Raw genomic sequence first — 27,442 nt, 5'->3', positions numbered from 1 at the left:
CTGACACCACCTGCTCTCACGGTGTATCTCCCACACTGAACACACAAACAGCGATGGACAGGAAAAGAGCCTCTGGTCCATCCAGGCTGTCCCACACACCGTGATACCTTGTACATCGCGAGACAGACACTCCCCACCCCACCAAAACTAAGTGATCTCCTGGGAGAGGAAAGGAAAACAGATAAAAAGAATAGGCCAATTTGTGAGAAAAAATCTGGAAAATTCCTCTCTGAGCCCTTTAGGCGATGGAAACGAGTCCAGTGATCACTGCGGCCCTGAGTAATGCCGGACAGTGTCCACACTGGCTCGATTTCATCGTCTGTGAAACGCGTTGGGACTTCCTGAGGTGGTGAAAGGCACGATCGAAATGGGAGTCCGTTCTCCAGCCCAGCCCAAGTCTGGTCCAGGTGGATTCACTCTCGATCGATTAGAGGGAGGGTAGATCCTGGAACAGGCGGGGCGTCGGGGGTCCCCGGGAGGGGCTCCGGCTGTCCCCGTGTCGGGGGTCCCCGGGCGGGGCTCCGGCTGTCCCCGTGTCGGGGGTCCCCGGGCGGGGCTCCGGCTGTCCCCGTGTCGGGGGTCCCCGGGCGGTGCGTCGGCTGTCCCCGTGTCGGGGGTCTCCGTGTCGGGGGTCCCCGGGCGGGGCTCCGGCTGTCCCCGTGTCGGGGGTCCCCGGGCGGTGCGTCGGCTGTCCCCGTGTCGGGGGTCTCCGTGTCGGGGGTCCCCGGGCGGGGCTCCGGCTGTCCCCGTGTCGGAGGTCCCCGGGCGGGGCTCCGGCTGTCCCCGTGTCGGGGGTCCCCGGGCGGGGCTCCGGCTGTCCCCGTGTCGGGGGTCCCCGGGCGGGGCTCCGGCTGTCCCCGTGTCGGGGGTCCCCGGGCGGGGCTCCGGCTGTCCCCGTGTCGGGGGTCCCCGGGCGGGGCTCCGGCTGTCCCCGTGTCGGGGGTCCCCGGGCGGGGCTCCGGCTGTCCCCGTGTCGGGGGTCCCCGGGCGGGGTGTTGGGGGTCGCCGGGCGGGGTGTCGGGGGTCCCCGGGCGGGGCTCCGGCTGTCCCCGTGTCGGGGGTCCCCGGGCGGGGTGTCGGGGGTCCCCGGGCGGGGCTCCGGCTATCCCCGTGTCGGGGGTCCCCGGGCGGGGCTCCGGCTGTCCCCGTGTCGGGGGTCCCCGGGCGGGGTGTCGGGGGTCGCCGGGCGGGGTGTCGGGGGTCCCCGGGCGGGGCTCCGGCTGTCCCCGTGTCGGGGGTCCCCGGGCGGGGTGTCGGGGGTCCCCGGGCGGGGCTCCGGCTATCTCCTCACACCCATCCCGTGTGGACCACACAAGTATTGAAAGCTGGAGTCAGCGATGAGTCTGATCAGTGATCCCAAGTTGCTGCCGGCTGTTTAATCACAGAATCTTACAGCACAGAAGGAAACCATTCGGCCCATCGTGCCTGTGCCGGCTCTTTGCAGAATGATCCAATTAGTCCCATTCCCCTGCTCTTTCCCCACAGCCCTGTAATTTTTTCCTTAACATCCACTTTGACTCACTCAGTGATGATTCGCTCATCCTGCAAGAAACTGCAACACGTCTCAATTGACTTCTTCTGGTTTTCAGGGAGAAGAGGGTGTCTCGGGCCTGCGTGGGGAGCGGGGAGAGCAGGGTGTGAAGGTAAGGGCACTGTTCAATGATCGATGGTGGACAGCTGATAGTAACGGTGTGAATACAGGCCCTGTACCCTCTCTAAGGCCTTCACATCTTTCCTAAAGTGCGGTGCCCAGAATTGGACACAATACTCCAGTTGTGGCCGATCCAGTGTTTTATAAAGGTTCATCATGACTTCCATACTTTTGTACTCTGTGCCTCTATTTATAAAGCCCAGGATCCCATATGCTTTTTTAACCACTTTCTCAACCTGCCCTGCAATCTTCAACAATTTGTACACATTTACCCCCAGATCTCTCTGTTCCTGTACCCCTTTTAGAGTTGTGCGCTCTAGTTTATATTACCTCTCCTCGTTCTTCCTGCCAGAATGTATCACTTCACACTTCTCTGCATTAAATTTCATCTGTCATGTAAGAACATAAGAAATAGGAGCAGGAGTAGGCCAAACGGCCCCTCGAGCCTGCTCCACCATTCAATCAGATCATGGCTGATCTTCGACCTCAACTCCACTTTCCCGCCCGATCCCCATATCCCTTGATTCCCCGAGAGTCCAAAAATCTATCGATCTCAGCCTTGAATATATTCAACGACTGAGCCTCCACAGCCCTCTGGGGTAGAGAATTCCAAAGATTCACAACCCTCTGAGTGAAGAAATTCCTCCTCATCCTAGTCCTAAATGGCCGACCCCTTATCCTGAGACTATGTCCCCTAGTTCTAGACTCTCCAGCCAGGGGACACAGCCTCTCAGCATCTACCCTGTGAAGCCCTCTCAGAATCTTATATGTTTCAATGAGATCACCTCTCATTCTTCTAAACTCCAGAGAGTTTGGGCCCATTCTACTCAATCTCTCCTCATAGGACAACCCTCTCATCCCAGGAATTAATCTAGTGAACCTTCATTGCACCGCCTCTAAGGCAAGTATATCCTTCCTTGGATAAGGAGACCAAAACTGTACCCAGTACTCCAGGTGAGGTCTCACCAAAGCAAGTAACATTCGTGCCAGACAAGTGCCAGGCAATGACCATCTCCAACAAGAGAGAGTCTAACCACCTCCCCTTGACATTCAACGTCATTACCATCACCAAATCCCCCACCATCAACATCCTGGGGGTCACCATTGACCAGAAACTTAACTGGACCAGCCATATAAATACTGTGGCTACAAGAGCAGGTCAGAGGCTGGGTATTCTGCAGCGAGTGACTCACCTCCTGACTCCCCAAAGCCTTTCCACCATCTACAAGGCACAGGTCAGGAGTGTGATGGAATACTCTCCACTTGCCTGGATGAGTGCAGCTCCAACAACACTCAAGAAGCTCGACACCATCCAAGACAAAGCAGCCCACTTGATTGGCACCCCATCCACCACCCTAAACATTCACTCCCTTCACCACCGGCGCACTGTGGCTGCAGTGTGTACCATCCACAGGATGCACTGCAGCAACTCGCCAAGGCTTCTTCGACAGCACCTCCCAAACCCGCGACCTCTACCACCTAGAATGACAAGAGCAGCAGGTACATGGGAACAACACCACCTGCACGTTCCCCTCCAAGTCACACACCATCCCGACTTGGAAATATATCGCCGTTCCTTCATCGTCACTGGGTCAAAATCCTGGAACTCCCTTCCTAACAACACTGTGGGAGAACCTTCACCACACGGACTGCAGCGGTTCAAGAAGGCGGCTCACCACCACCTTCTCAAGGGCAATTAGGGATGGGCAATAAATGCCGGCCTCGCCAGCGACGCCCACATCCCGTGAACGAACTTTTTTTTAAAAATCCAGCCCCGACCCTACATAGGGACTCGGTTACAGAGTGTTGCCATGGTTACACTAACCAGTTACACATTCAATTTATTCATAGAATCAGACAGCACAGAAGGCGGCCATTCATCCTATTTTGCCTGTGCTGGTTCTTTGAAAGATCGATCTAATTAGTCCCATTCCCCTGCTCTTTCCCCATGGCCCTGTAAATTTTCCCTTCAAATATTTATCCAATTCCCTTTTGAAAGTTATTATTGAATCTGCTTCCCCCGCCCTTTAAGGCAGCAAATTCCAGATCATCACAACTCGCTGCATAAAAAAACGATTTTCTTCACAGAATCATAGAAATTTACAGCACAGAAGGAGGCCATTCGGCCCACCTGTCAATGCCGACCGATAAAGAGCCACCCAGCGTAATCCCACTTTCCCGCACTTGCTCCGTAGCCCTGTCGGTCCCGGCTCTTCAGGGGCACATCCAGGGATTTTTTTAATGAGTTGAGGGTTTCTGCCTCTCCCACCCTCTCAGGCAGTGAGTTCCAGACCCCCACCACCCTCTGGGTGAAAACATTTCTCCTCAGCTCCCCTCTAATCCTTCTACCAATCACTTTAAATCTATGCCCCCTGGTTATTGACCCCTCTGCTAAGGGAAATAGGTCCTCCCTATCCACTCTATCTCGGCCCCTCATAATTTTATACACCTCAATTAAATCTCCCCTCAGCCACCTCTGTTCCAAAGAGAACAACCCCAGCCTATCCAATCTTTCCTCATAGCTAAAATTCTCCAGTCCTGGCAACATCCTCGTAAATCTCCTCTGTACCCTCTCGAGTGCAATCACATCTTTCCTGTAATGTGGTGACCAGAACTGTACACAGTACTCAAGCTGTGACCTAACTAGTGTTTTATGCAGTTCCAGCATAACCTCCCTGCTCTTATATTCTATACCTCGGCTAATAAAGGAAAGTATCCCGTATGCCTTTTTAACCACCTTATCTACCTGTCCTGCTACCTTCAGGGATCTGTGGACATGCACTCCAAGGTCCCTCACTTCCTCTACTCCTCTCAGTATCCTCCCATTTATTGTGTATTCCCTTGCCTTGTTTGCCCTTCCCAAATGCATTACCTCACACTTCTCCGGATTGAATTCCATTTGCCACTTTTCTGCCCACCTGACCAGTCCATTGATATCTTCCTGCAGTCTACAGCTTTCCTCCTCACTACCAACCACACGGACAATTTTTGTATCATCTGCAAACTTCTTAATCATGCCTCCGACATTTAAATCTAAATCATTAATATATACCACAAAAAGCAAGGGACCTCGTACTGAGCCCTGAGGAACCCCACTGGAAACAGCCTTCCAGTCACAAAAACACCCGTCGACCATTACCCTTTGCTTCCTGTCACTGAGCCAATTTTGGATCCAACTTGCCACTCTCCCTTCGATCCCATGGGCTTGTACTTTTTTGATGATTAATACTGTCCCTCAGAATTGATTCCAATAATTTGCCCATCACCGAGGTTAGACTGACTGGCCTGTAATTACTCGGTCGATCCCTCGCTCCCTTTTTAAACAACGGTACAACGTTAGCAGTCCTCCAATCCTCCGGCACCATGCCTGTAGCCAGTGAGGATTGGAAAATGATGCTCAGAGCCTCTGCTATTTCCTCCCTTGCTTCTCTTAACCTCCCCTTTGGTTCTTTTAAAAATTATCTTCAATCTGTATCCTCTGGTTACCGACCCTCCTGCCACTGGAAACAGTTTCTCCTTATTTACTCTTTCAAAAACCTTATAATTTTGAACACCTCGATCAAATCTCCCCTTAACCTTCTCTGTTCTATGGAGAACAATCCCAGCTTCTCCAGTCTCTCCACATAACTGAAGTCCCTCATCCCTGGAATCATTCTAGTAAATCTCCTCTGCACCCTCTCTAAGGCCTTCACATCTTTCCTAAAGTGTGGTGCCCAGAATTGAACACAATACTCCAGTTGAGGCCGAACCAGTGTTTATAAAGGTTTAGCATAACTTCCTTGATTTTGTACTCTATGCCTCGATTAATAAAGCCCAGGATCCTGTCTGCCATTCTGACAGTCTTATCAGGTATTTGTTTTTTGACAGACTCGTAAATGGATCCTAATATTGGGAGTGTTTGTTCTTTCCCTCATATCTCCACAGGGAGTAGACGGATTACCGGGAGCTGCTGGAGCCAAGGGAGGATTTGTAAGTGAAACGCTTTCTCAGTTGTTAAGTGAAGTGCCATGTGATTGAGGCAGAGCAGAGGCTCACTCCAAACTGCACCAAACAGACCAGCAACTCCCAGTGGGGGAAACAAACTACAAGGAATCAGAATTCATCCCGCTGCTTTCTCCGCTACGTGTTTACCCTGCAATCAACCCTGGGAGATCCCTCGGCTAATTCTGCGCCTCATTTTAAGCAAACACTTTCAGTCAGGGAAGGGAAATGTCACCGTGGCGAGGGACTGAGCAGCAGCAATATAGGGATGACCAAGGGCCTCAGTCTCTCCGTCCGATCCCAAAAAACAATCTAAACCCCCTCAATCACCCACTCCCTCAGTTGTCTCTTCAATTCTCAATGAAACATCCTCACAGCCCCTTCCCTGGACAGTCCGTCCCACACACTGTGTAAAGTGGTTCGATCTAACCTGTCTGTGCTCCTTCCCTCTCCAGTCCCTGCTCCTCTGGGTCTTGGGATTGTGCCAATCTCAGGGCCCAGGCTAATCATTCCCTCCAGGGTGTAAAGTGTGGCAGTGTGAGATTGAACAGTTGGCCGTGGACAGGACAGAAGGGGCTGGTGCTCTCCAAACTGGACAGGTCAATGCAGTAAGGTTAAAGGTCGCTGATGTATTGGGTTCATATCACTAGGTGTTATCACCACACTTAGTCTGTGGCTCAGTGGGTCTCTCTCTCATCTCTGAGTCAGAAGGTTGTAGGTTCAAACCCCACTCCAGAGATTTGAGAACAAAGTCCAGGCCGACACCCAGTGTCAGTACTGAGGGAGCGCCGCACTGTCGGAGGGTCAGTACTGAGGGAGGGCCGCACTGTCGGAGGGTCAGTACTGAGGGAGGGCCGCACTGTCGGAGGGTCAGTACTGAGGGAGGGCCGCACTGTCGGAGGGTCAGTACTGAGGGAGGGCCGCACTGTCGGAGGGTCAGTACTGAGGGAGGGCCGCACTGTCGGAGGGTCAGTACTGAGGGAGTGCCACACTGTCGGAGGGTCAGTACTGAGGGAGGGCCGCACTGTCGGAGGGTCAGTACTGAGGGAGCGCTGCACTGTCGGAGGGTCAGTACTGAGGGAGCGTTGCACTGTCGGAGGGTCAGTACTGAGGGAGGGCCGCACTGTCGGAGGGTCAGTACTGAGGGAGCGCCGCACTGTCGGAGGGTCAGTACTGAGGGAGCGCCGCACTGTCGGAGGGTCAGTACTGAGGGAGCGCCGCACTGTCGGAGGGTCAGTACTGAGGGAGTGCCGCACTGTCGGAGGGTCAGTACTGAGGGAGCGCCGCACTGTCGGAGGGTCAGTACTGAGGGAGGGCCGCACTGTCGGAGGGTCAGTACTGAGGGAGTGCCGCACTGTCGGAGGGTCAGTACTGAGGGAGTGCTGCACTGTCGGAGGGTCAGTACTGAGGGAGCGCTGCACTGTCGGAGGGTCGGTACTGAGGGAGCGTTGCACTGTCGGAGGGTCAGTACTGAGGGAGTGCCGCACTGTCGGAGGGTCAGTCCTGAGGGAGCGCCGCACTGTCGGAGGGTCAGTACTGAGGGAGTGCCGCACTGTCGGAGGGTCAGTACTGAGGGAGCGCCGCACTGTCGGAGGGTCAGTACTGAGGGAGTGCCGCACTGTCGGAGGGTCAGTACTGAGGGAGCGCCGCACTGTCGGAGGGTCAGTACTGAGGGAGCGCCGCACTGTCGGAGGGTCAGTACTGAGGGAGCGCCGCACTGTCGGAGGGTCAGTACTGAGGGAGCGCCGCACTGTCGGAGGGTCAGTACTGAGGGAGCGCCGCACTGTCGGAGGGTCAGTACCGAGGGAGCGCCGCACTGTCGGAGGGTCAGTACCGAGGGAGCGCCGCACTGTCGGAGGGTCAGTACCGAGGAAGCGCCGCACTGTCGGAGGGTCAGTACCGAGGGAGCGCCGCACTGTCGGAGGGTCAGTACCGAGGGAGCGCCGCACTGTCGGAGGGTCAGTACCGAGGGAGCGCCGCACTGTCGGAGGGTCAGTACCGAGGGAGCGCCGCACTGTCGGAGGGTCAGTACCGAGGGAGCGCCGCACTGTCGGAGGGTCAGTACCGAGGAAGCGCCGCACTGTCGGAGGGTCAGTACCGAGGGAGCGCCGCACTGTCGGAGGGTCAGTACCGAGGGAGCGCCGCACTGTCGGAGGGTCAGTACCGAGGGAGCGCCGCACTGTCGGAGGGTCAGTACCGAGGGAGCGCCGCACTGTCGGAGGGTCAGTACCGAGGGAGCGCCGCACTGTCGGAGGGTCAGTACCGAGGGAGCGCCGCACTGTCGGAGGGTCAGTACTGAGGGAGTGCCGCACTGTCGGAGGGTCAGTACTGAGGGAGCGCCGCACTGTCGGAGGGTCAGTACTGAGGGAGTGCCGCACTGTCGGAGGGTCAGTACTGAGGGAGCGCCGCACTGTCGGAGGGTCAGTACTGAGGGAGCGCCGCACTGTCGGAGGGTCAGTACTGAGGGAGCGCCGCACTGTCGGAGGGTCAGTACTGAGGGAGCGCCGCACTGTCGGAGGGTCAGTACCGAGGGAGCGCCGCACTGTCGGAGGGTCAGTACCGAGGGAGCGCCGCACTGTCGGAGGGTCAGTACCGAGGAAGCGCCGCACTGTCGGAGGGTCAGTACCGAGGGAGCGCCGCACTGTCGGAGGGTCAGTACCGAGGGAGCGCCGCACTGTCGGAGGGTCAGTACCGAGGGAGCGCCGCACTGTCGGAGGGTCAGTACCGAGGGAGCGCCGCACTGTCGGAGGGTCAGTACCGAGGGAGCGCCGCACTGTCGGAGGGTCAGTACCGAGGAAGCGCCGCACTGTCGGAGGGTCAGTACCGAGGGAGCGCCGCACTGTCGGAGGGTCAGTACCGAGGGAGCGCCGCACTGTCGGAGGGTCAGTACCGAGGGAGCGCCGCACTGTCGGAGGGTCAGTACCGAGGGAGCGCCGCACTGTCGGAGGGTCAGTACCGAGGGAGCGCCGCACTGTCGGAGGGTCAGTACCGAGGGAGCGCCGCACTGTCAGAGGTGCCGTCTTTCGGATGAAATATTAAACCAAGGCCCTGCCTGCCCTCTCAGGTGGACGTAAAAGATCCCATGGCTCTATTTCGACGAAGAGCAGGGGAGTTCTCCCCGGTGTCCTGGGGCTAATATTTATCCCTCAACCAAATCACTAAAACAGATTATCTGCTCATTATCACATTGCTGTTTGTGGGATCTTGCTGTGCACAAATTGGCTGCCGTGTTTCCTACATTACAACAGTGACCACACTTCAAAACTACTTCATTGTCCGTAAAGGGCTTTGGGATGTCCTGAGGCCGTGAAAGGTAGAAATGGGAGTTTTTTCTTTAAGTGCTCGAGGGTGGACGTCCCCAGCCTCACCCAGCAGCAATTGACCTCCGACCTCCTGGTTGGTGCGGCTGGTGACGGGATTCACTGCAGGAAACCCATTGGGGGGGAATCGATACCCTCGATCAGGGCCGAGAGGCAAAGGACACTGACCACATCTGGGTTCTCCCACAGTGCTGTTAGGAAGGGAGTTCCAGGATTTTGACCCAGTGACGATGAAGGAACGGCGATATATTTCCAAGTCGGGATGGTGTGTGACTTGGAGGGGAACGTGCAGGTGGTGTTGTTCCCATGTGCCTGCTGCTCTTGTCCTTCTAGGTGGTAGAGGTCGCGGGTTTGGGAGGTGCTGTCGAAGAAGCCTTGGCGAGTTGCTGCAGTGCATCCTGTGGATGGTGCACACTGCAGCCACGGTGCGCCGGTGGTGAAGGGAGTGAATGTTTAGGGTGGTGGATGGGGTGCCAATCAAGCGGGCTGCTTTGTCCTGGATGGTGTCGAGCTTTTTGAGTGTTGTTGGAGCTGCACTCATCCAGACAAGTGGAGAGTATTCCATCACACTCCTAACTTGTGCCTTGTAGATGGTGGAAAGGCTTTGGGGAGTCAGGAGGTGAGTCACTCGCCGCAGAATACCCAGCCTCTGACCTGCTCTTGTAGCCACAGTATTTATGTGGCTGGTCCAGTTAAGTTTCTGGTCAATGGTGACCCCCAGGATGTTGATGGTGGGGGATTCGGCGATGGTAATGCCGTTGAATGTCAAGGGGAGGTGGTTAGACTCTCTCTTGTTGGAGATGGTCATTGCCTGGCACTTGCCTGGCGCGAATGTTACTTGCCACTTATGAGCCCAAGCCTGGATGTTGTCCAGGTCTTGCTGCATGCGGGCTCTGACTGCTTCATTATCTGAGGGGTTGCGAATGGAACTGAACACTGTACAATCATCAGCGAACATCCCCATTTCTGACCTTATGATGGAGTGAAGGTCATTGATGAAGCAGCTGAAGATGGTTGGGCCTAGGACACTGCCTTGAGGAACTCCTGCAGCAATGTCCTGGGGCTGAGAAGATTGGCCTCCAACAACCACTACCATCTTCCTTTGTGCTAGGTATGACTCCAGCCACTGGAGAGTTTTCCCCCTGATTCCCATTGACTTCAATTTTACTAGGGCTCCTTGGTGCCACACTCGGTCAAATGCTGCCTTGATGTCAAGGGCAGTCACTCTCACCTCACCTCTGGAATTCAGCTCTTTTGTCCATGTTTGGACCAAGGCTGTAATGAGGTCTGGAGCCGAGTGGTCCTGGCGGAACCCAAACTGAGCATCGGTGAGCAGGTTATTGGTGAGTAAGTGCCGCTTGATAGCACTGTCGACGACACCTTCCATCACTTTGCTGATGATTGAGAGTAGACTGATGGGGCGGTAATTGGCCGGATTGGATTTGTCCTGCTTTTTGTGGACAGGACATACATGGGCAATTTTCCACATTGTCGGGTAGATGCCAGTGTTGTAGCTGTACTGGAACAGTTTGGCTAGAGGCGCAGCTAGTTCTGGAGCACAAGTCTTCAGCACTACAGCCGGGATGTTGTCGGGGCCCATAGCCTTTGCTGTATCCAGTGCACTCAGCCGTTTCTTGATATCACGTGGAGTGAATCGAATTGGCTGAAGACTGGCTTCTGTGATGGTGGGGATATCGGGAGGAGGCCGAGATGGATCATCCACTCGGCACTTCTGGCTGAAGATGGTTGCAAACGCTTCAGCCTTGTCTTTTGCACTCACGTGCTGGACTCCGCCATCATTGAGGATGGGGATGTTTACAGAGCCTCCTCCTCCCATTGGTTGTTTAATTGTCCACCACCATTCACGACTGGATGGGGCAGGAGTGCAGAGCTTTGATCCGATCTGTTGGTTGTGGAATCACTTAGCTCTGTCTATAGCATGTTGCTTCCACTGTTTAGCATGCATGTAGTCCTGAGTTGTAGCTTCACCAGGTTGGCACCTCGTTTTTAGTTATGCCTGGTGCTGCTCCTGGCATGCTCTTCTACACTCCTCATTGAACCAGGGTTACAATTCTGCTGCTGCTGATGGCCCACAGCGTCTCATGGATGCCCAGTTTTGAGCTGCTAGATCTGTTCTGAATCTATCCCATTTAGCACGGTGGTAGTGCCACACAACACGTTGGATGGTGTCCTCAGTGTGAAGACAGGACTTCGTCTCCACGAGGACTGTGCGGTGGTCACTCCTATCTATACTGTCATGGACAGATGCATTTGCGACAGGTAGATTGATGAGGACGAGGTCAAGTAAGTTTTTCCCTCGTATTGGTTTGCTCACCACCTGCCGCAGGCCCAGTCTGGCAGTTACGTCCTTCAGAACTCGGCCAGCTCGGTCAGTAGTGGTGCTACCGAGCCACTCTTGGTGATGGACATTGAAGTCCCCCACCCAGAGTACATTCTGTGCCCTTGCTACCCTCAGTGCTTCCTCCAAGTGGTGCTCAACATGCAGGAGGACTGATTCATCAGCTGAGGGAGGACGGTAGGTGGTAATCAGCAGGAGGTTTCCTTGCCCATGTTTGACCTGATGCCATGAGATTTCATGGGGTCCGGAGTCAATGTTGAGGACTCTCAGGTTTTCCGAATTTTGGCACAAGTCCCCAGATGTTAGTGAGGAGGACTTTGCAGGGTCGACAGGGCTTGGTTTGCCTTTGTCGTGTCCGGTGCCTAGTGGCCCGTCCGGTTTTATTCTTATTGTGACTTTCTGTAGCGGGATTGTACAACTGAGTGGCTCGCTAGGCCATTTCAGAGGGCGAATCAACCACATTGCTGTGGGTCTGGAGTCGCTTATAGGCCAGACCGGGTAAGGACATTACTGATACTAGTTTTTTTTTATTCCAGATTTTTATTTAATTATTTGAATTTAAATTCCCCAGCTGCCGTGGTGGGATTTGAACTCATGACTCTGGATTATTAGTCCAGGCCTCTGGATTACTCGTCCAGTATCATAACCACTATGCTACTGTACTGTACCATGTTCAAGGGATTCAGGCCTCTGTGTCCAGCCTATCATCAGTGGCTGGTCAGTCTCCACTTGGTCTTCAGGGAAGGAAACCTGCCGTCCTTATATGTGACTGAAGTCCCACACCAGGGAAATGTGCCGAACCCAAACCCAACCCAATATGGTACCCGCAGTGCACACGGGCACAAGCAACAGGCTGGCCCACTCTGAGGGGCACAGGCAACAGAGTCTGTGCCCAGGGTCCACTGACCTTGCACACTGGACCTGGGATACTCTACCCTGTCAGTATGATACAGCAATGGGTGCGGTGGTGCACTGCTTATGTTACTTTAATAATCCAGAGAACGTCAGTTCAAATCCCACAGTGGCAGTTTGATTTCAGTCTAAAAAACATCGGGAAATAAAAAGCTGGTGTCAGTGAAAGTGACCGTGAAGCATTCGGATTGTCATAAACAACCCATCCTTCGAAAAGAGAGACTTGCTTTTCTACAGCGCCTTTCATGACCTCAGGACATCCCAAACGCTTCACAGCCAATGGGGTACTTTTGAAGTGTGGTCACTGTTGTCATGTAGGAATCGCGGCAGCTAAACCGCGCACAGCAAGATCCCACAAACAGCAATATGATAAATGAGCAGATAATCTGTTTTAGTGATGTTGGTTGAGGGATAAATATTGGTCCCAGGACACCGGAGAGAACTCCCCTGCTCTTCAGGGAAGGAAACCTGCCGTCCTTACCCGGTCTGGGCCGATGTGTGACTCCTGTCCCCACACTGATGTGATTGACACTTAACTGCCCTCTGAAGTGATATCGAACCATTACCAGCAGTTCATGAAGGCCCAGCACCACCTTCTCAGGGTAACTAGGAGATGGGCAATAAATGCCAGCCTTGCCAGCGACGCCCACATCCCCACAATGAATAAAAAAAGACAACTTTTCAAACTGGTCTCCAAATGAGGCCAGATTTGAAGTTGGAAACACACCAGGCCCGTGACTCTCAGTGACCTGACCCAGGCCTGTTCAGGAGCTGCTTGTGAATGGTGCAGGGCTCTTGAGCTATTGGAACCCCTCAAGACAATATGTCCAATGTCTAACTCCATCAACATTTCCTTTTCAGGGAAGGCGAGGGGAGTCAGGACCGAAGGGAAGACGAGGGACTCCGGTGAGTCTCCAGGAAGCAGAGCCCATGTCAGATAAAGACTGAGTCAATCCTTTCATCGACACTCCCTGCCCCCGACCCCTCCCCCACTCACTCTGACCATCGCCCCGCCCCCGACCCCCTCCCCCACTCACTCTGACCCTCGCCCTGCCCCCGACCCCCTCCCCCACTCACTCTGACCATCGCCCCGCCCCCGACCCCCTCCCCCACTCACTCTGACCATCGCCCCGCCCCCGACCCCCTCCCCCACTCACTCTGACCATCGCCCTGCCCCCCGACCCCCTCCCCCACTCACTCTGACCATCGCCCCACCCCCGACCCCCTCCCCCACTCACTCTGACCCTCGCCCTGCCCCCCGACCCCCTCCCCCACTCACTCTGACCCTCGCCCTGCCCCCCGACCCCCTCCCCCACTCACTCTGACCATCGCCCCCTCCCCCCTCCCCCACTCACTCTGACCATCGCCCCCGACCCCCTCCCCCACTCACTCTGACCATCGCCCCCGACCCCCTCCCCCACTCACTCTGACCATCGCCCCCGACCCCCTCCCCCACTCACTCTGACCATCGCCCCCGACCCCCTCCCCCACTCACTCTGACCATCGCCCCCGACCCCCTCCCCCACTCACTCTGACCATCGCCCTGCCCCCGACCCCCTCCCCCACTCACTCTGACCATCGCCCTGCCCCCGACCCCCTCCCCCACTCACTCTGACCATCGCCCTGCCCCGACCCCCTCCCCCACTCACTCTGACCATCGCCCTGCCCCCGACCCCCTCCCCCACTCACTCTGACCATCGCCCTGCCCCCGACCCCCTCCCCCACTCACTCTGACCATCGCCCTGCCCCCGACCCCCTCCCCCACTCACTCTGACCATCGCCCTGCCCCCGACCCCCTCCCCCACTCACTCTGACCATCGCCCTGCCCCCGACCCCCTCCCCCACTCACTCTGACCATCGCCCCCGACCCCCTCCCCCACTCACTCTGACCCTCGCCCTGCCCCCAACCCCCTCCCCCACTCACTGACCATCGCCCTCCCCCCGACCCCCTCCCCCACTCACTCTGACCATCGCCCTGCCCCGACCCCCTCCCCCACTCACTCTGACCCTCGCCCTGCCCCCCGACCCCCTCCCCCACTCACTCTGACCATCGCCCCGCCCCGACCCCCTCCCCCACTCACTCTGACCATCGCCCTCCCCCCTCCCCCACTCACTCTGACCATCGCCCCCGACCCCCTCCCCCACTCACTCTGACCCTCGCCCTGCCCCCGACCCCCTCCCCCACTCACTCTGACCAGCGCCCTGCCCCCGACCCCCTCCCCCACTCACTCTGACCCTCGCCCTGCCCCCGACCCCCTCCCCCACTCACTCTGACCCTCGCCCTGCCCCCGACCCCCTCCCCCACTCACTCTGACCATCGCCCTCCCCCGACCCCCTCCCCCACTCACTCTGACCATCGCCCCCGACCCCCTCCCCCACTCACTCTGACCCTCGCCCTGCCCCCAACCCCCTCCCCCACTCACTCTGACCATCGCCCTCCCCCCGACCCCCTCCCCCACTCACTCTGACCATCGCCCTGCCCCGACCCCCTCCCCCACTCACTCTGACCATCGCCCTGCCCCCGACCCCCTCCCCCACTCACTCTGACCATCGCCCCGCCCCCGACCCCCTCCCCCACTCACTCTGACCATCGCCCCGCCCCCGACCCCCTCCCCCACTCACTCTGACCCTCGCCCTGCCCCCCGACCCCCTCCCCCACTCACTCTGACCATCGCCCCGCCCCCGACCCCCTCCCCCACTCACTCTGACCCTCGCCCTGCCCCCCGACCCCCTCCCCCACTCACTCTGACCCTCGCCCTGCCCCCCGACCCCCTCCCCCACTCACTCTGACCATCGCCCTCCCCCTCCCCCACTCACTCTGACCATCGCCCCCGACCCCCTCCCCCACTCACTCTGACCCTCGCCCTGCCCCCGACCCCCTCCCCCACTCACTCTGACCAGCGCCCTGCCCCCGACCCCCTCCCCCACTCACTCTGACCCTCGCCCTGCCCCCGACCCCCTCCCCCACTCACTCTGACCATCGCCCTGCCCCCCGACCCCCTCCCCCACTCACTCTGACCATCGCCCTGCCCCGACCCCCTCCCCCACTCACTCTGACCATCGCCCTGCCCCCGACCCCCTCCCCCACTCACTCTGACCATCGCCCTGCCCCCGACCCCCTCCCCCACTCACTCTGACCATCGCCCCGACCCCCTCCCCCACTCACTCTGACCATCGCCCTGCCCCCGACCCCCTCCCCCACTCACTCTGACCATCGCCCTGACCCCGACCCCCTCCCCCACTCACTCTGACCATCACCCTGCCCCCGACCCCCTCCCCCACTCACTCTGACCATCGCCCTGCCCCCGACCCCCTCCCCCACTCACTCTGACCATCGCCCCGCCCCCGACCCCCTCCCCCACTCACTCTGACCATCACCCTGCCCCCGACCCCCTCCCCCACTCACTCTGACCATCGCCCTGCCCCCGACACCCTCTCCCACTCACTCTGACCATCGCCCTGCCCCCGACCCCCTCCCCCACTCACTCTGACCATCGCCCTGCCCCCGACCCCCTCCCCCACTCACTCTGACCATCGCCCTGCCCCCGACCCCCTCCCCCACTCACTCTGACCATCGCCCTGCCCCCGACCCCCTCCCCCACTCACTCTGACCATCACCCTGCCCCCGACCCCCTCCCCCACTCACTCTGACCATCGCCCCGCCCCCGACCCCTCCCCCACTCACTCTGACCATCGCCCTACCCCGACCCCCTCCCCCACTCACTGTCCCAATGCTCTCCTGTCCGGCCTCCCATCTTCCATCCTCCATAACCTTGAGCTCACCCAAAACTCTGCTGCCCGTATCCTAACTCGCACCAAGTCCCGTTCACCCATCACCCCTGTGCTCGCTGACCTGTCTGGGAACGCCTCGATTTTAAAATGTTCTTCTTTTTTTCAAATCCCTCCATGGCCCTCGCCCCTCCCTATCTCTGTGACCTCCTCCAGCCCTACGACCCTCCGAGATCTCTGCGCTCCTCCAATTCTGGCCTCTTGCTCATCCCCGATTTTCATTGCTCCACCATTGGCGGCCGTGCCTTCAGCTGCCTCAAGCCCAAAGCTCTGGAATTCCCTCCCCAAACCTCTCCGCCTCTCTCTCCTTTAAGACACTCCTTAAAACTTACCTCTTTGACCAAGCTGTTGGTCACCTGTCCTAATGTCTCCTTATGCGGCTCGGTGTGAAATTTTGTCTGATTGCTCTCCTGTGAAGCGCCTTGGGACGTTTTACTACGTTAAAGATGCTATATAAATGCAAATTGTTGTTGCTGATTGCGCCCATTCTATCGCACAACCCAGGGGTGTAACCACGGGGACCCCCTTGTGATCGGGATGGACCTCGTGTCCTTTGCATGTGCTCTCGTGTGTGGACGAAATCCTTCAGTGGGACGAGGACAGATACCAATCGTTAACCCTCATCGACAGAGAGCACTCACACACAGTAACAGAGACAATCAAACCTCACCTTGGTTCAACTAACTCCTGAGCCCGCCTCGAGACAAGACAATCATAACAAGGTGTCACACTGCTCCCATTGGACAGCCTTCTCCTGGTCAGCCTTCTGATCCTGACAGCCTCTGGCCTTCTCCCGCACCAGGCCAGGCTTCTGTCCCACACCTGTGTCTGTCTGACTCTCTGGCTGTTTGACTGTCTGGATTGCTGGCTGTCTGTCTGTCTGGCTGTGTCCCTTTGATCCTGTATCTCTGTTTATTCACGGGAAGTAGAAGGTGCAGGGCCTCTGACTATTGCCCCATTCAGGGGTTTGCCGGGAGGTCAGACAATTAAACTGACCAGCCCCCCTCTGTGTGGAGTGTTTTCTCATGTTGGGCTGACTTGAATCAGGATCCATCCCCCAGCAGGTCCCTCTTCACTGTAGACAACAGAAAGGATGATTAGTTTATTAACACATCAAACCAAACCCCCGTCACGTGCTTCTTTTAAACATGTGACACTATTTTTGTTTCAAAACACAACCCTTGAGTAACTCAATCGCAAACTCTCTCCAGGATGAATAATAAATAATGACCTTCTCGGGCTCCTTATCTAGGGTTTCCCAGGGAAACGTGGTGTGGAAGGAGACTCGGGGCGACGGGGAGCTCGAGGAGACCCAGGACGACCGGGACCCAGAGGAAGAGGAGAGTCACCAGGCTATCCAGTGAGTAGATTTGGGTGTGGGACAGGAATCCATGGGATGGCCCACAGACCCCTGGGGGCCGCCCGCCCACAGACCGCCGGGGGCCGCCCGCCCACAGACCGCCGGGGGCCGCCCGCCCACAGACCGCCGGGGGCCGCCCGCCCACAGACCCCTGGGGGCCGCCCGCCCACAGACCGCCGGGGGCCGCCCGCCCACAGACCCCTGGGGGCCGCCCGCCCACAGACCCCTGGGGGCCGCCCGCCCACAGACCCCTGGGGGCCGCCCGCCCACAGACCCCTGGGGGCCGCCCGCCCACAGACCCCTGGGGGCCGCCCGCCCACAGACCGCCGGGGGCCGCCCGCCCACAGACCGCCGGGGGCCGCCCGCCCACAGACCCCTGGGGGCCGCCCGCCCACAGACCCCTGGGGGCCGCCCGCCCACAGACCCCTGGGGGCCGCCCGCCCACAGACCCCTGGGGGCCGCCCGCCCACAGACCCCTGGGGGCCGCCCGCCCACAGGCCGCCGGGGGCCGCCCGCCCACAGGCCGCCGGGGGCCGCCCGCCCACAGGCCGCCGGGGGCCGCCCGCCCACAGGCCGCCGGGGCCCAATGCCGGAAGGGTGTGACCTTGTTCCCATGATTCCCTGGTAGACGAGTTCCCGCCATTCTTGTCCATGTGATCTGGGGGGAGACACTGAGCTCGCCGGGATGTGATCCTGGGATGAGAGGGTTGCCCTATGAGGAGAGATTGAGTAGAATGGGCCCAAACTCTCAGGAGTTTAGACGAATGAGAGGTGATCTCATTGAAACGTATAAGATTCTGAGGGGGCTCGACAGGGTTGATGCTGAGAGGTTGTTTCCCCTGGCTGGAGAGTCTAGAACTAGGGGGAATAGTCTCAGGATAAGGGGTCGGCCATTTAAGACTGAGATGGGGAGAAATTTCTTCACTCAGAGGGTTGTGAATCTTTTGAATTCTCTATCTCAGAGGGCTGTGGATGCTCAGTCGTTGAATATACCCAAGGCTGAGATTGATAGATTTTTGGACTCTCGGGGAATCCAGGGATATGGGGATCGGACAGGAAAGTGGAGTTGAGGTCGAAGATCAGCCATGATCTGATTGAATGGTGGAGCAGGCTCGAGGGGCCGAATGGCCAACTCCTGCTCCTATTTCTTATGATGTGGAGATGCCGGTGATGGACTGGGGTTGACAATTGTAAACAATTTTACAACACCAAGTTATAGTCCAGCAATTTTATTTTAAATTCACAAGCTTTCGGAGATTTTCTCCTTCCTCAGGCAAATGTTTCAAGATCTCCTTGAAGCCTACGCATTTATACATATTGAACAATAATACATGGTGTTTACAGACTGCCCCTGCAACTGCCCGTTGCCAAGGCAATCACCGTGTTCAGACAGAGAGGTGTTACCTGCAGAACCTCCGAATACACATTCTACAAAAAAACAAACAGGGAAAAAAAACAGAGAAAAAAAAAACACACAGAGAGAGGCAGAAACATCCGGAAGGCAGAGAGAGCCAGCAAATGACCCATTATATTAAAAACAGATAACATTTGTTCGCTGGTGGGGTAACGTGTAGCGTGACATGAACCCAAGATCCCGGTTGAGGCCGTCCTCATGGGTGCGGAACTTGGCTATCAATTTCTGCTCGACGATTTTGCGTTGTCGTGTGTCTCGAAGGCCGCCTTGGAGTACGCTTACCCGAAGGTCGGTGGATGAATGTCCATGACTGCTGAAGTGTTCCCCGACTGGGAGGGAACCCTCCTGTTTGGCGATTGTTGCGCGGTGTCCGTTCATCCGTTGTCGCAGCGTCTGCATGGTCTCGCCAATGTACCATGCTCTGGGGCATCCTTTCCTGCAACGTATGAGGTAGACAACGTTGGCTGAGTCACAGGAGTATGAACCATGCACCTGGTGGGTGGTGTCATCTCGTGTGATGGTGGTATCTGTGTCGATGATCTGGCATGTCTTGCAGAGGTTACCGTGGCAGGGTTGTGTGGCGTCGTGGACGCTGTTCTCTTGAAAGCTAGGTAGTTTGCTGCGAACGATGGTCTGTTTGAGGTTGGGTGGCTGTTTAAAGGCGAGTAGTGGAGGTGTGGGGATGGCCATAGCGAGGTGTTTGTCCTCATTGATGACATGTTGAAGGCTGCGGAGAACATGGCGTAGTTTCTCCGCTCCGGGGAAGTACTGGACGACAAAGGGTACTCTGTTGGTTGCGTCCCGTGTTAGTCTCCTGAGGAGGTCTATGCGATTTTTTGCTGTGGCCCGTCGGAACTGTCGATCGATGAGTCGAGCGTCATATCCCGTTCTTACTAGGGCGTCTTTCAGCGTCTGTAGGTGTCCATCGCGTTCCTCCTCGTCTGAGCAGACCCTGTGTATTCGCAGGGCCTGTCCATAGGGGATGGCCTCTTTGACGTGGTTAGGGTGGAAGCTGGAAAAGTGGAGCATCGTGAGGTTGTCCGTGGGCTTGCGGTAGAGTGAGGTGCTGAGGTGCCCGTCTTTGATGGAGATTCGTGTGTCCAAGAAAGAAACTGATTCTGAGGAGTAGTCCATGGTGAGCTTGATGGTGGGATGGAACTTGTTGATGTTATCGTGTAGTCTCTTTAGTGATTCCTTGCCGTGGGTCCATAGAAAGAAAATGTCGTCGATGTATCTGGTGTATAGTGTTGGTTGGAGGTCTTGTGCAGTGAAGAAGTCCTGCTCGAACTTGTGCATGAAAATGTTGGCGTATTGGGGTGCGAATTTGGTCCCCATGGCTGTTCCGTGTGTTTGGGTAAAGAACTGGTTATCGAAGGTGAAGACATTGTGATCCAGGATGAAGCGGATGAGTTGTAGGATGGCTTCTGGAGATTGGCTGTTGTTGGTGTTGAGTATTGATGCTGTCGCAGCGATGCCGTCATCGTGGGGGATACTGGTGTATAGTGCCGAGACGTCCATCGTGGTGAGAAGTGTTCCTGGTTCAACTGGTCCGTGGGTACTGAGTTTTTGTAGGAAGTCTGTAGTGTCACGACAGAAGCTGGGGGTTCCCTGTACGATGGGTTTCAGGATGCCCTCGATGTATCCAGAGAGGTTCTCACACAGGGTTCCGTTGCCTGATACGATGGGACGTCCGGGTGTGTTGGCTTTGTGTATCTTTGGGAGGCAGTAGAAGTCTCCCACGCGGGGATTACGTGGGATGAGAATGCGTAGGATGCTTTGAAGGTCTGGATCGAAGGTCTTGATCAGTTTGTTGAGCTGGTGGGTGTGTTCTTTGGTCGGATCTGCGGGTAACCGTCTGTAGTGTTCCTGGTTGTCCAGTTGTCGGTATGCTTCTTTGCAATAGTCTGTTCTGTTTTGTATGACGATGGCTCCTCCTTTGTCTGCTGGTTTGATGACGATGTTGCGGTTGGTCTTGAGAGCGTTGATGGCGTTGCGTTGTGCTCGGGTGACATTCTGGACTGTCTTCTGAGTGCGGCTGATGAATCTGGCATTGACGCATTTCCTGACAGCTTGAGCATACATGTCCAGCTGAGGGCAGCGACCCTCCGGAGGAGTCCAGTTTGACTCTTTCCTCTTCGGTTGCTGTACCGCGGATCCCTCTGTCTGCTGTTCCGGATCGTCGATTGTCTCATTGGGTTCGCTGCTGAAATCTTGGGGTTTGTGGTAGAATTCCCGGAGCCTCATTCTCCTGATGAATTCCTCTGTGTCCGCCGCGAGACTAGTGGGGTCCATTTTGGTAGTGGGGCAGAAATTGAGCCCTCGGCTGAGAACTTCGATTTCGTCTGGTTGAAGGGTGTGGTCGGATAAATTGACAATAGACTTCCCTGTGGTTGCAACCGTGGTACCAGGGGAAGCTTGGTCGTTGCTGGTGGTGATGCCGAGTTTCTCAAGCTTCCTGCTCTTGGTTTTCATGTAGGCAGCGTAGTTCCGTTGCCTCGTCTGTTTGGCGGTATAACGTAGCTGGTCTGCTGTGTCCTGTGTACCTATTTCTTATGTTCTAATGCTCACTGGGGCCCCGAGCTCACTGGGGCACCGAGCTCACTGGGAATCTCAGAACAGGATAGGCTGGAGGCGTAGTTCTGGGCTCTATTTCCTGCCCACGGCCATGTAATCGAGTGGGTGGGGCTGTTTCACCATTTCTACTCTGAGTGCAACCAGCAAGAACCCAAGAGCTTTTAAAAAGCCAACATTTCTCACCTGGCCCTTGGACACAATCCACTCTGACTGAGAAAAGCAACCGTCTGAACCTTCAAATGTGACCAGAATCTCTACCCCCCCCTTTTTTCCATTACTCACTATCTCTTGTCATCCAGGGAGTTCTGGCTTTAGTTGCCCTACCTTTCTGCCTCATGGGAGTGTGGATTGATTAGGGAAAACCAGCACGGATTTGTTAAAAGCAAATCATGTTTAACTAACCCGATAGAGTTTTTTGATGAGGGAACAGAGAGGGTAGATTTGGGCAATGCAATTGATGTGATGTATATGGACTTTCAAAAGGCCTTTAATAAAATGCCGCATGGTAGGCTTATCATCAAGATTGCGGCCCATGGAATAAAGGGGGCAGTAGCAACATGGATACCATCTCTTTAAAGGCCGCCCACTGTTCAATTACAGTTTTGCCTGCCAATCTTTGATTCCAATTTACCTGGGCCAGATCTGTTCTCATCCCACTGAAATTGGCCCTCCTCCAATTCAGTATTTTTACTCTAGATTGCTCCGTGTCCTTTTCCGTAACTATTCTAACCCTTATGATACTATGATCGCTGCTCCCTAAATGTTCCCCCACTGACACTTGCTCCACTTGGCCCACCTCATTCCCCAGAACCAGATCCAGCAATGCCTCCTTCCTCATTGGGCCGGAAACATACAGATGAAGAACGTTCTCCTGAACACACTTCAGAAATTCCTCCCCCTCTCTGCCCTTTACACTATTACTATCCCAGTCTATATTAAGATAGTTGAAGTCCCCCATTATCACTACTCTATGGTTCTTGCACCTCTCTGTAATTTCCCTGCTAATTTTCTCCTCTATCTCCTTCCCACTATTGTAAACAATTTTACAACACCAAGTTATAGTCCAGCAATTTTATTTTAAATTCACAAGCTTTCGGAGACTTCCTCCTTCCTCAGGTAAATGTTTCAGGAGCTCCTTGAAGCCTACGCATTTATACATATAGAACAATACATGGTGTTTACAGACTGCCCCTGCAACTGCCCGTTGCCAAGGCAATCACCGTGTTCAGACAGAGAGGTGTCACCTGCAGAACCTCCGAATACACATTCAACAAAAAAACAAACAGGGAAAAAAAAACAGAGAAAAAAAACAGAGAGAGGCAGAAACATCCGGAAGGCAGAGAGAGCCAGCAAATGACCCATTATATTAAAAACAGATAACATTTGTTCGCTGGTGGGGTAACGTGTAGCGTGACATGAACCCAAGATCCCGGTTGAGGCCGTCCTCATGGGTGCGGACGGCCACCCAACCTCAAACAGCCACCCAACCTCAAACAGACCATCGTTCGCAGCAAATTACCCAGCTTTCAAGAGAACAGCGTCCACGACGCCACACAACCCTGCCACGGTAACCTCTGCAAGACATGCCAGATCATCGACACAGATACCACCATCACACGAGAGGACACCACCCACCAGGTGCATGGTTCATACTCCTGTGACTCGGCCAACGTTGTCTACCTCATACGTTGCAGGAAAGGATGCCCCAGAGCATGGTACATTGGCGAGACCATGCAGACGCTGCGACAACGGATGAACGGACACCGCGCAACAATCGCCAAACAGGAGGGTTCCCTCCCAGTCGGGGAACACTTCAGCAGTCATGGACATTCATCCACCGACCTTCGGGTAAGCGTACTCCAAGGCGGCCTTCGAGACACACGACAACGCAAAATCGTCGAGCAGAAATTGATAGCTAAGTTCCGCACCCATGAGGACGGCCTCAACCGGGATCTTGGGTTCATGTCACGCTACACGTTACCCCACCAGCGAACAAATGTTATCTGTTTTTAATATAATGGGTCATTTGCTGGCTCTCTCTGCCTTCCGGATGTTTCTGCCTCTCTCTGTTTTTTTTCCTGTTTGTTTTTTTGTTGAATGTGTATTCGGGGGTTCTGCAGGTAACACCTCTCTGTCTGAACACGGTGATTGCCTTGGCAACGGGCAGTTGCAGGGGCAGTCTGTAAACACCATGTATTGTTCTATATGTATAAATGCGTAGGCTTCAAGGAGCTCCTGAAACATTTACCTGAGGAAGGAGGAAGTCTCCGAAAGCTTGTGAATTTAAAATAAAATTGCTGGACTATAACTTGGTGTTGTAAAATTGTTTACAATTGTCAACCCCAGTCCATCACCGGCATCTCCACATCATCCTTCCCACTAGTTGGTGCCTATAGAATACACCCAGTAGTGTAATGGCACCTCTATTGTTTCTTAACTCGAACCAAATAGATTCTGTCCTTGACCCCTCCAGGACATCCTTTCTCTCCAGCACTGCAATATTCTCCTTCATCAATACTGCCCATTAATGACCAATGGGCTGTGTGAGTGGGAGGCAGAGTGCTGGATCAATGTCATTCCTATTTGGTGGGACTTCACGTGAGTGAATTGTCACAATCTAAGGCCATGTCCCAAACCGCGACACGTGGAGGGAGCTCGGCAAAAGTGTTCACTCGGAGACACACCTCAACATCGTTTTTTCTGAATATATTTTATTTTTTCGACCTGTTTGCTCCCTGCTTTGGAACTTTTCACGCCCCCCTCCCCTTGTCCCACAGTTTGGGAAACGCTGATTTAAGGGGAAGCTGGATAAACACATGAGGGAGAAAGGAATAGAAGGAAATGGTGATTGGGTGAGATGGAGTAGGGAGGGAGGAGGCTCGTGTGGAGCATAAACACCGGGATAGACCCGTTGGGCCGAATGGCCTGTTTCAGTGATGTAGTTTCAATGTAACTCGATGTCACATCCTGATTGATCTGTCAATCAAATCCTTAGGATGAAGTCAGTTACAGAAATAAATGAAGTATGGAAGACCATCTAACAATCCCGAATGTGAAAACACCTGAGGCCAAGTTCCTTTCGACAGATGTCACCTTCCAGGTTGGCCTTTGTGTACAGCCGTTTATATATCAATACAACCACCCTCATCTTTACAGGCACCGAACCATCCTCAAATTGTCACACCTCTCCCGTGTCCCTGTGAAGTTAAAAGACAGATAAGCTACAAGATGGCGTTCTGTCCACATACCCACTCTCACCTATCAGCCCCTGAAGGTCTTGTGACAGGACCTGTGATATCAAAGCGAAAATCAAACTGCGAGTGAGATCAGCGCCAATTGAAGAGTGATTGGACACGGTTAAATTAATATAAAGAGAAATTAATTGCAGTCCCATGGATTAGGCCTTCGCTAACACAGCCCGAATGGTTTGTCCCTTCCCAAGGCCAGAGGCTCTGGAGCCAGCTGTTGGGATGATCAGCAGGCAGAGCAGAGGGTGGGAATCCATGTTGGGACCTTCCAATCTACGTCTACACACTGAGGGATCAGGGAGTGACCATCATCCCTTGAACTCAACAGCCCCTCATACCGGTCGCCATGGGGATCATCGACCCTTCACCTCCATCAATAGCCATGTGACAGTTCAGAGCAATCAGTACTTTGCTAATCAAATCAATCCCGTTACTCTTTCAGGGAAAAGAAGGTGAACCTGGGCAGCAGGGAGCCCCTGGGCCGAACGGGCCACAGGTAATTTCTCAGCAAGAGCTCACATCCATATATTCTCCTGTACCCTCACTGAGCCAAATCCCTAACCCACTCCTGGGTATCTGATATACTTTATATAAACCCCCTGAATCCCTCGATTAGATTCCAGTCTGTAACTCACTCCCGGGTATCTGTTATTCTATATATAAACCCCCGAACCCCTTGATTAGATTCCAGTCTGTAACTCACTCCCGGGTATCTGTTATTCTATATATAAACCCTCCGAACCCCTCGATGAGATTCCAGTCTGTAACTCACTCCCGGGTATCTGTTATTCTATATATAAACCCTCCGAACCCCTCGATTAGATTCCAGTCTGTAACTCACTCCCGGGTATCGGTTATTCTATATATAAACCCCTCCGAACCCCTCGATTAGATTCCAGCCTGTAACTCACTCCCTGGTATCTGTTATTCTATATATAAACCCCTCCGAACCCCTCGATTAGATTCCAGTCTGTAACTCACTCCCGGGTATCTATTATTCTATATATAAACCCCTCCGAACCCCTCGATTAGATTCCAGTCTGTAACTCACTCCCGGGTATCTGTTATTCTATATATAAACCCCTCCGAACCCCTCGATTAGATTCCAGTCTGTAATTCACTCCCGGGTATCTGTTATTCTATATATAAACCCCTCCGAACCCCTCGATTAGATTCCAGCCTGTAACTCACTCCCTGGTATCTGTTATTCTATATATAAACCCCTCCGAACCCCTCGATTAGATTCCAGTCTGTAACTCACTCCCGGGTATCTATTATTCTATATATAAACCCCTCCGAACCCCTCGATTAGATTCCAGTCTGTAACTCACTCCCGGGTATCTATTATTCTATATATAAACCCCTCCGAACCCCTCGATTAGATTCCAGTCTGTAATTCACTCCCGGGTATCTGTTATTCAATATATAAACCCCCCGAACCCCTCGATTAGATTCCAGTCTGTAATTCACTCCCGGGTATCTGTTATTCTATATATAAACCCCCCGAACCCCTCGATTAGATTCCAGTCTGTAACTCACTCCCGGGTATCTGTTATTCTATATATAAACCCCCCGAACCCCTCGATTAGATTCCAGTCTGTTACTTTCTCCCAGGTATCTGTTATTCTATATATAAACCCCCCGAACCCCTCGATTAGATTCCAGTCTGTTACTTTCTCCCAGGTATCTGTTATTCTATATATAAACCCCCCGAACCCCTCGATTAGATTCCAGTCTGTTACTTTCTCCCAGGTATCTGTTATTCTATATATAAACCCCCCGAACCCCTCGATTAGATTCCAGTCTGTTACTTTCTCCCAGGTATCTGTTATTCTATATATAAACCCCCCGAACCCCTCGATTAGATTCCAGTCTGTTACTTTCTCCCAGGTATCTGTTATTCTATATATAAACCCCCCGAACCCCTCGATTAGATTCCAGTCTGTAACTCACTCCTGGGTATCTGTTATTCTATATATAAACCCCCCGAACCCCTCGATTAGATTCCAGTCTGTAACTCACTCCCGGGTAGCTGTTATTCTATATATAATCCACCCGATGGGAGTATTGTGTGACGATTTAAGGTTGTGCTGGGGATGATTATCCTTAATATTAACTGGGATACAAACGGTGTGAATGATATAGAGGGTGCAGAGTTCTTAAATTGCATACAGGAGAATGTTTCTCGCCAGTATAGAGCAAGCCCAATGAGAGGGGGGACAGTTCTGGATTTAGTTCGAGGACATGAAGGTAGAAGGAGTAGCAGTGGGAGAGTATTTTGGTGGTAGTGATCATAATACAGTTAGTTTTACCATAGTTATGGAAAAGGACAAAGACCGAGCAGGAGTTAAAGTTTTCAATTGGGGAAAGGCCAATTTTACTAAACTGAGAAGTGATTTAGCAAAAGTGGACTGGAAACAGCTCCTTGAAGGTGAATCAGTGTCAGAGCAGTGGGAGACATTCAAGGGGGAGATTCAAGGGGTTCAGAGTAAACATGTTCCCACAAAGGAAAAGGGAGGGACTGCCAAATCTAGAGCCCCCTGGATGACCAGGAGCAGACAGGGTAAGGCAAAATAGGGAAGCTTATGTCAGACACCGAGAACTCAATACTACAGAAAGCTCAGAGTATGGAAAGTGCAGGGGTGAAATTAAAAAGGAAATTAGGAAAGCAAAGAGAGGGCATGAAAAAATATTAGCAGATAAAATTAAAGAAAACCCAAAGATGTTTTATAAATACATTAAGAGCAAGAGGGTAACTAAGGAAAGAGTAGGGCCTGTTAAAGACCAAAAAGATAAGCTATGTGTGGAGGTGGAAGATGTGGGAATGGTTCATA

At 54.4% G+C, this 27,442-nt stretch overlaps 1 protein-coding gene and 1 long non-coding RNA gene across 3 annotated transcripts in view; one reads left to right on the top strand and one right to left on the bottom strand.

Annotated features, from left to right (window-relative positions):
* Window positions 1–413: 413 nt before the first annotated feature.
* On the bottom strand, window positions 414–5,660 carry LOC137309621 (proline-rich protein HaeIII subfamily 1-like). Its single transcript, XM_067977719.1, has 2 exons — window positions 5,592–5,660; window positions 414–1,325 (listed from the first exon to the last, which is right to left on the bottom strand). Exons 1-2 carry the CDS (start codon window positions 5,658–5,660, stop codon window positions 414–416), a joined length of 981 nt encoding a protein of 326 aa, XP_067833820.1.
* An 11,655-nt stretch (window positions 5,661–17,315) lies between these two features.
* Window positions 17,316–27,442, top strand: part of LOC137309619 (uncharacterized) — a 154,165-nt gene continuing 144,038 nt past the window's right edge. For both annotated transcript variants that reach the window (XR_010959913.1, XR_010959912.1), the window contains exons 1-2: window positions 17,316–17,372; window positions 25,051–25,104. This is a non-coding gene — a long non-coding RNA (uncharacterized lncRNA). The remainder of the gene's footprint in view (window positions 17,373–25,050; window positions 25,105–27,442) is intronic.

The sequence above is a fragment of the Heptranchias perlo genome, unplaced genomic scaffold (genome assembly GCF_035084215.1).
Source record: "Heptranchias perlo isolate sHepPer1 unplaced genomic scaffold, sHepPer1.hap1 HAP1_SCAFFOLD_172, whole genome shotgun sequence".
Classification (NCBI taxonomy): Eukaryota; Metazoa; Chordata; class Chondrichthyes; order Hexanchiformes; family Hexanchidae; genus Heptranchias; species Heptranchias perlo.
This window is presented reverse-complemented; position numbering and strand designations above follow the sequence as displayed.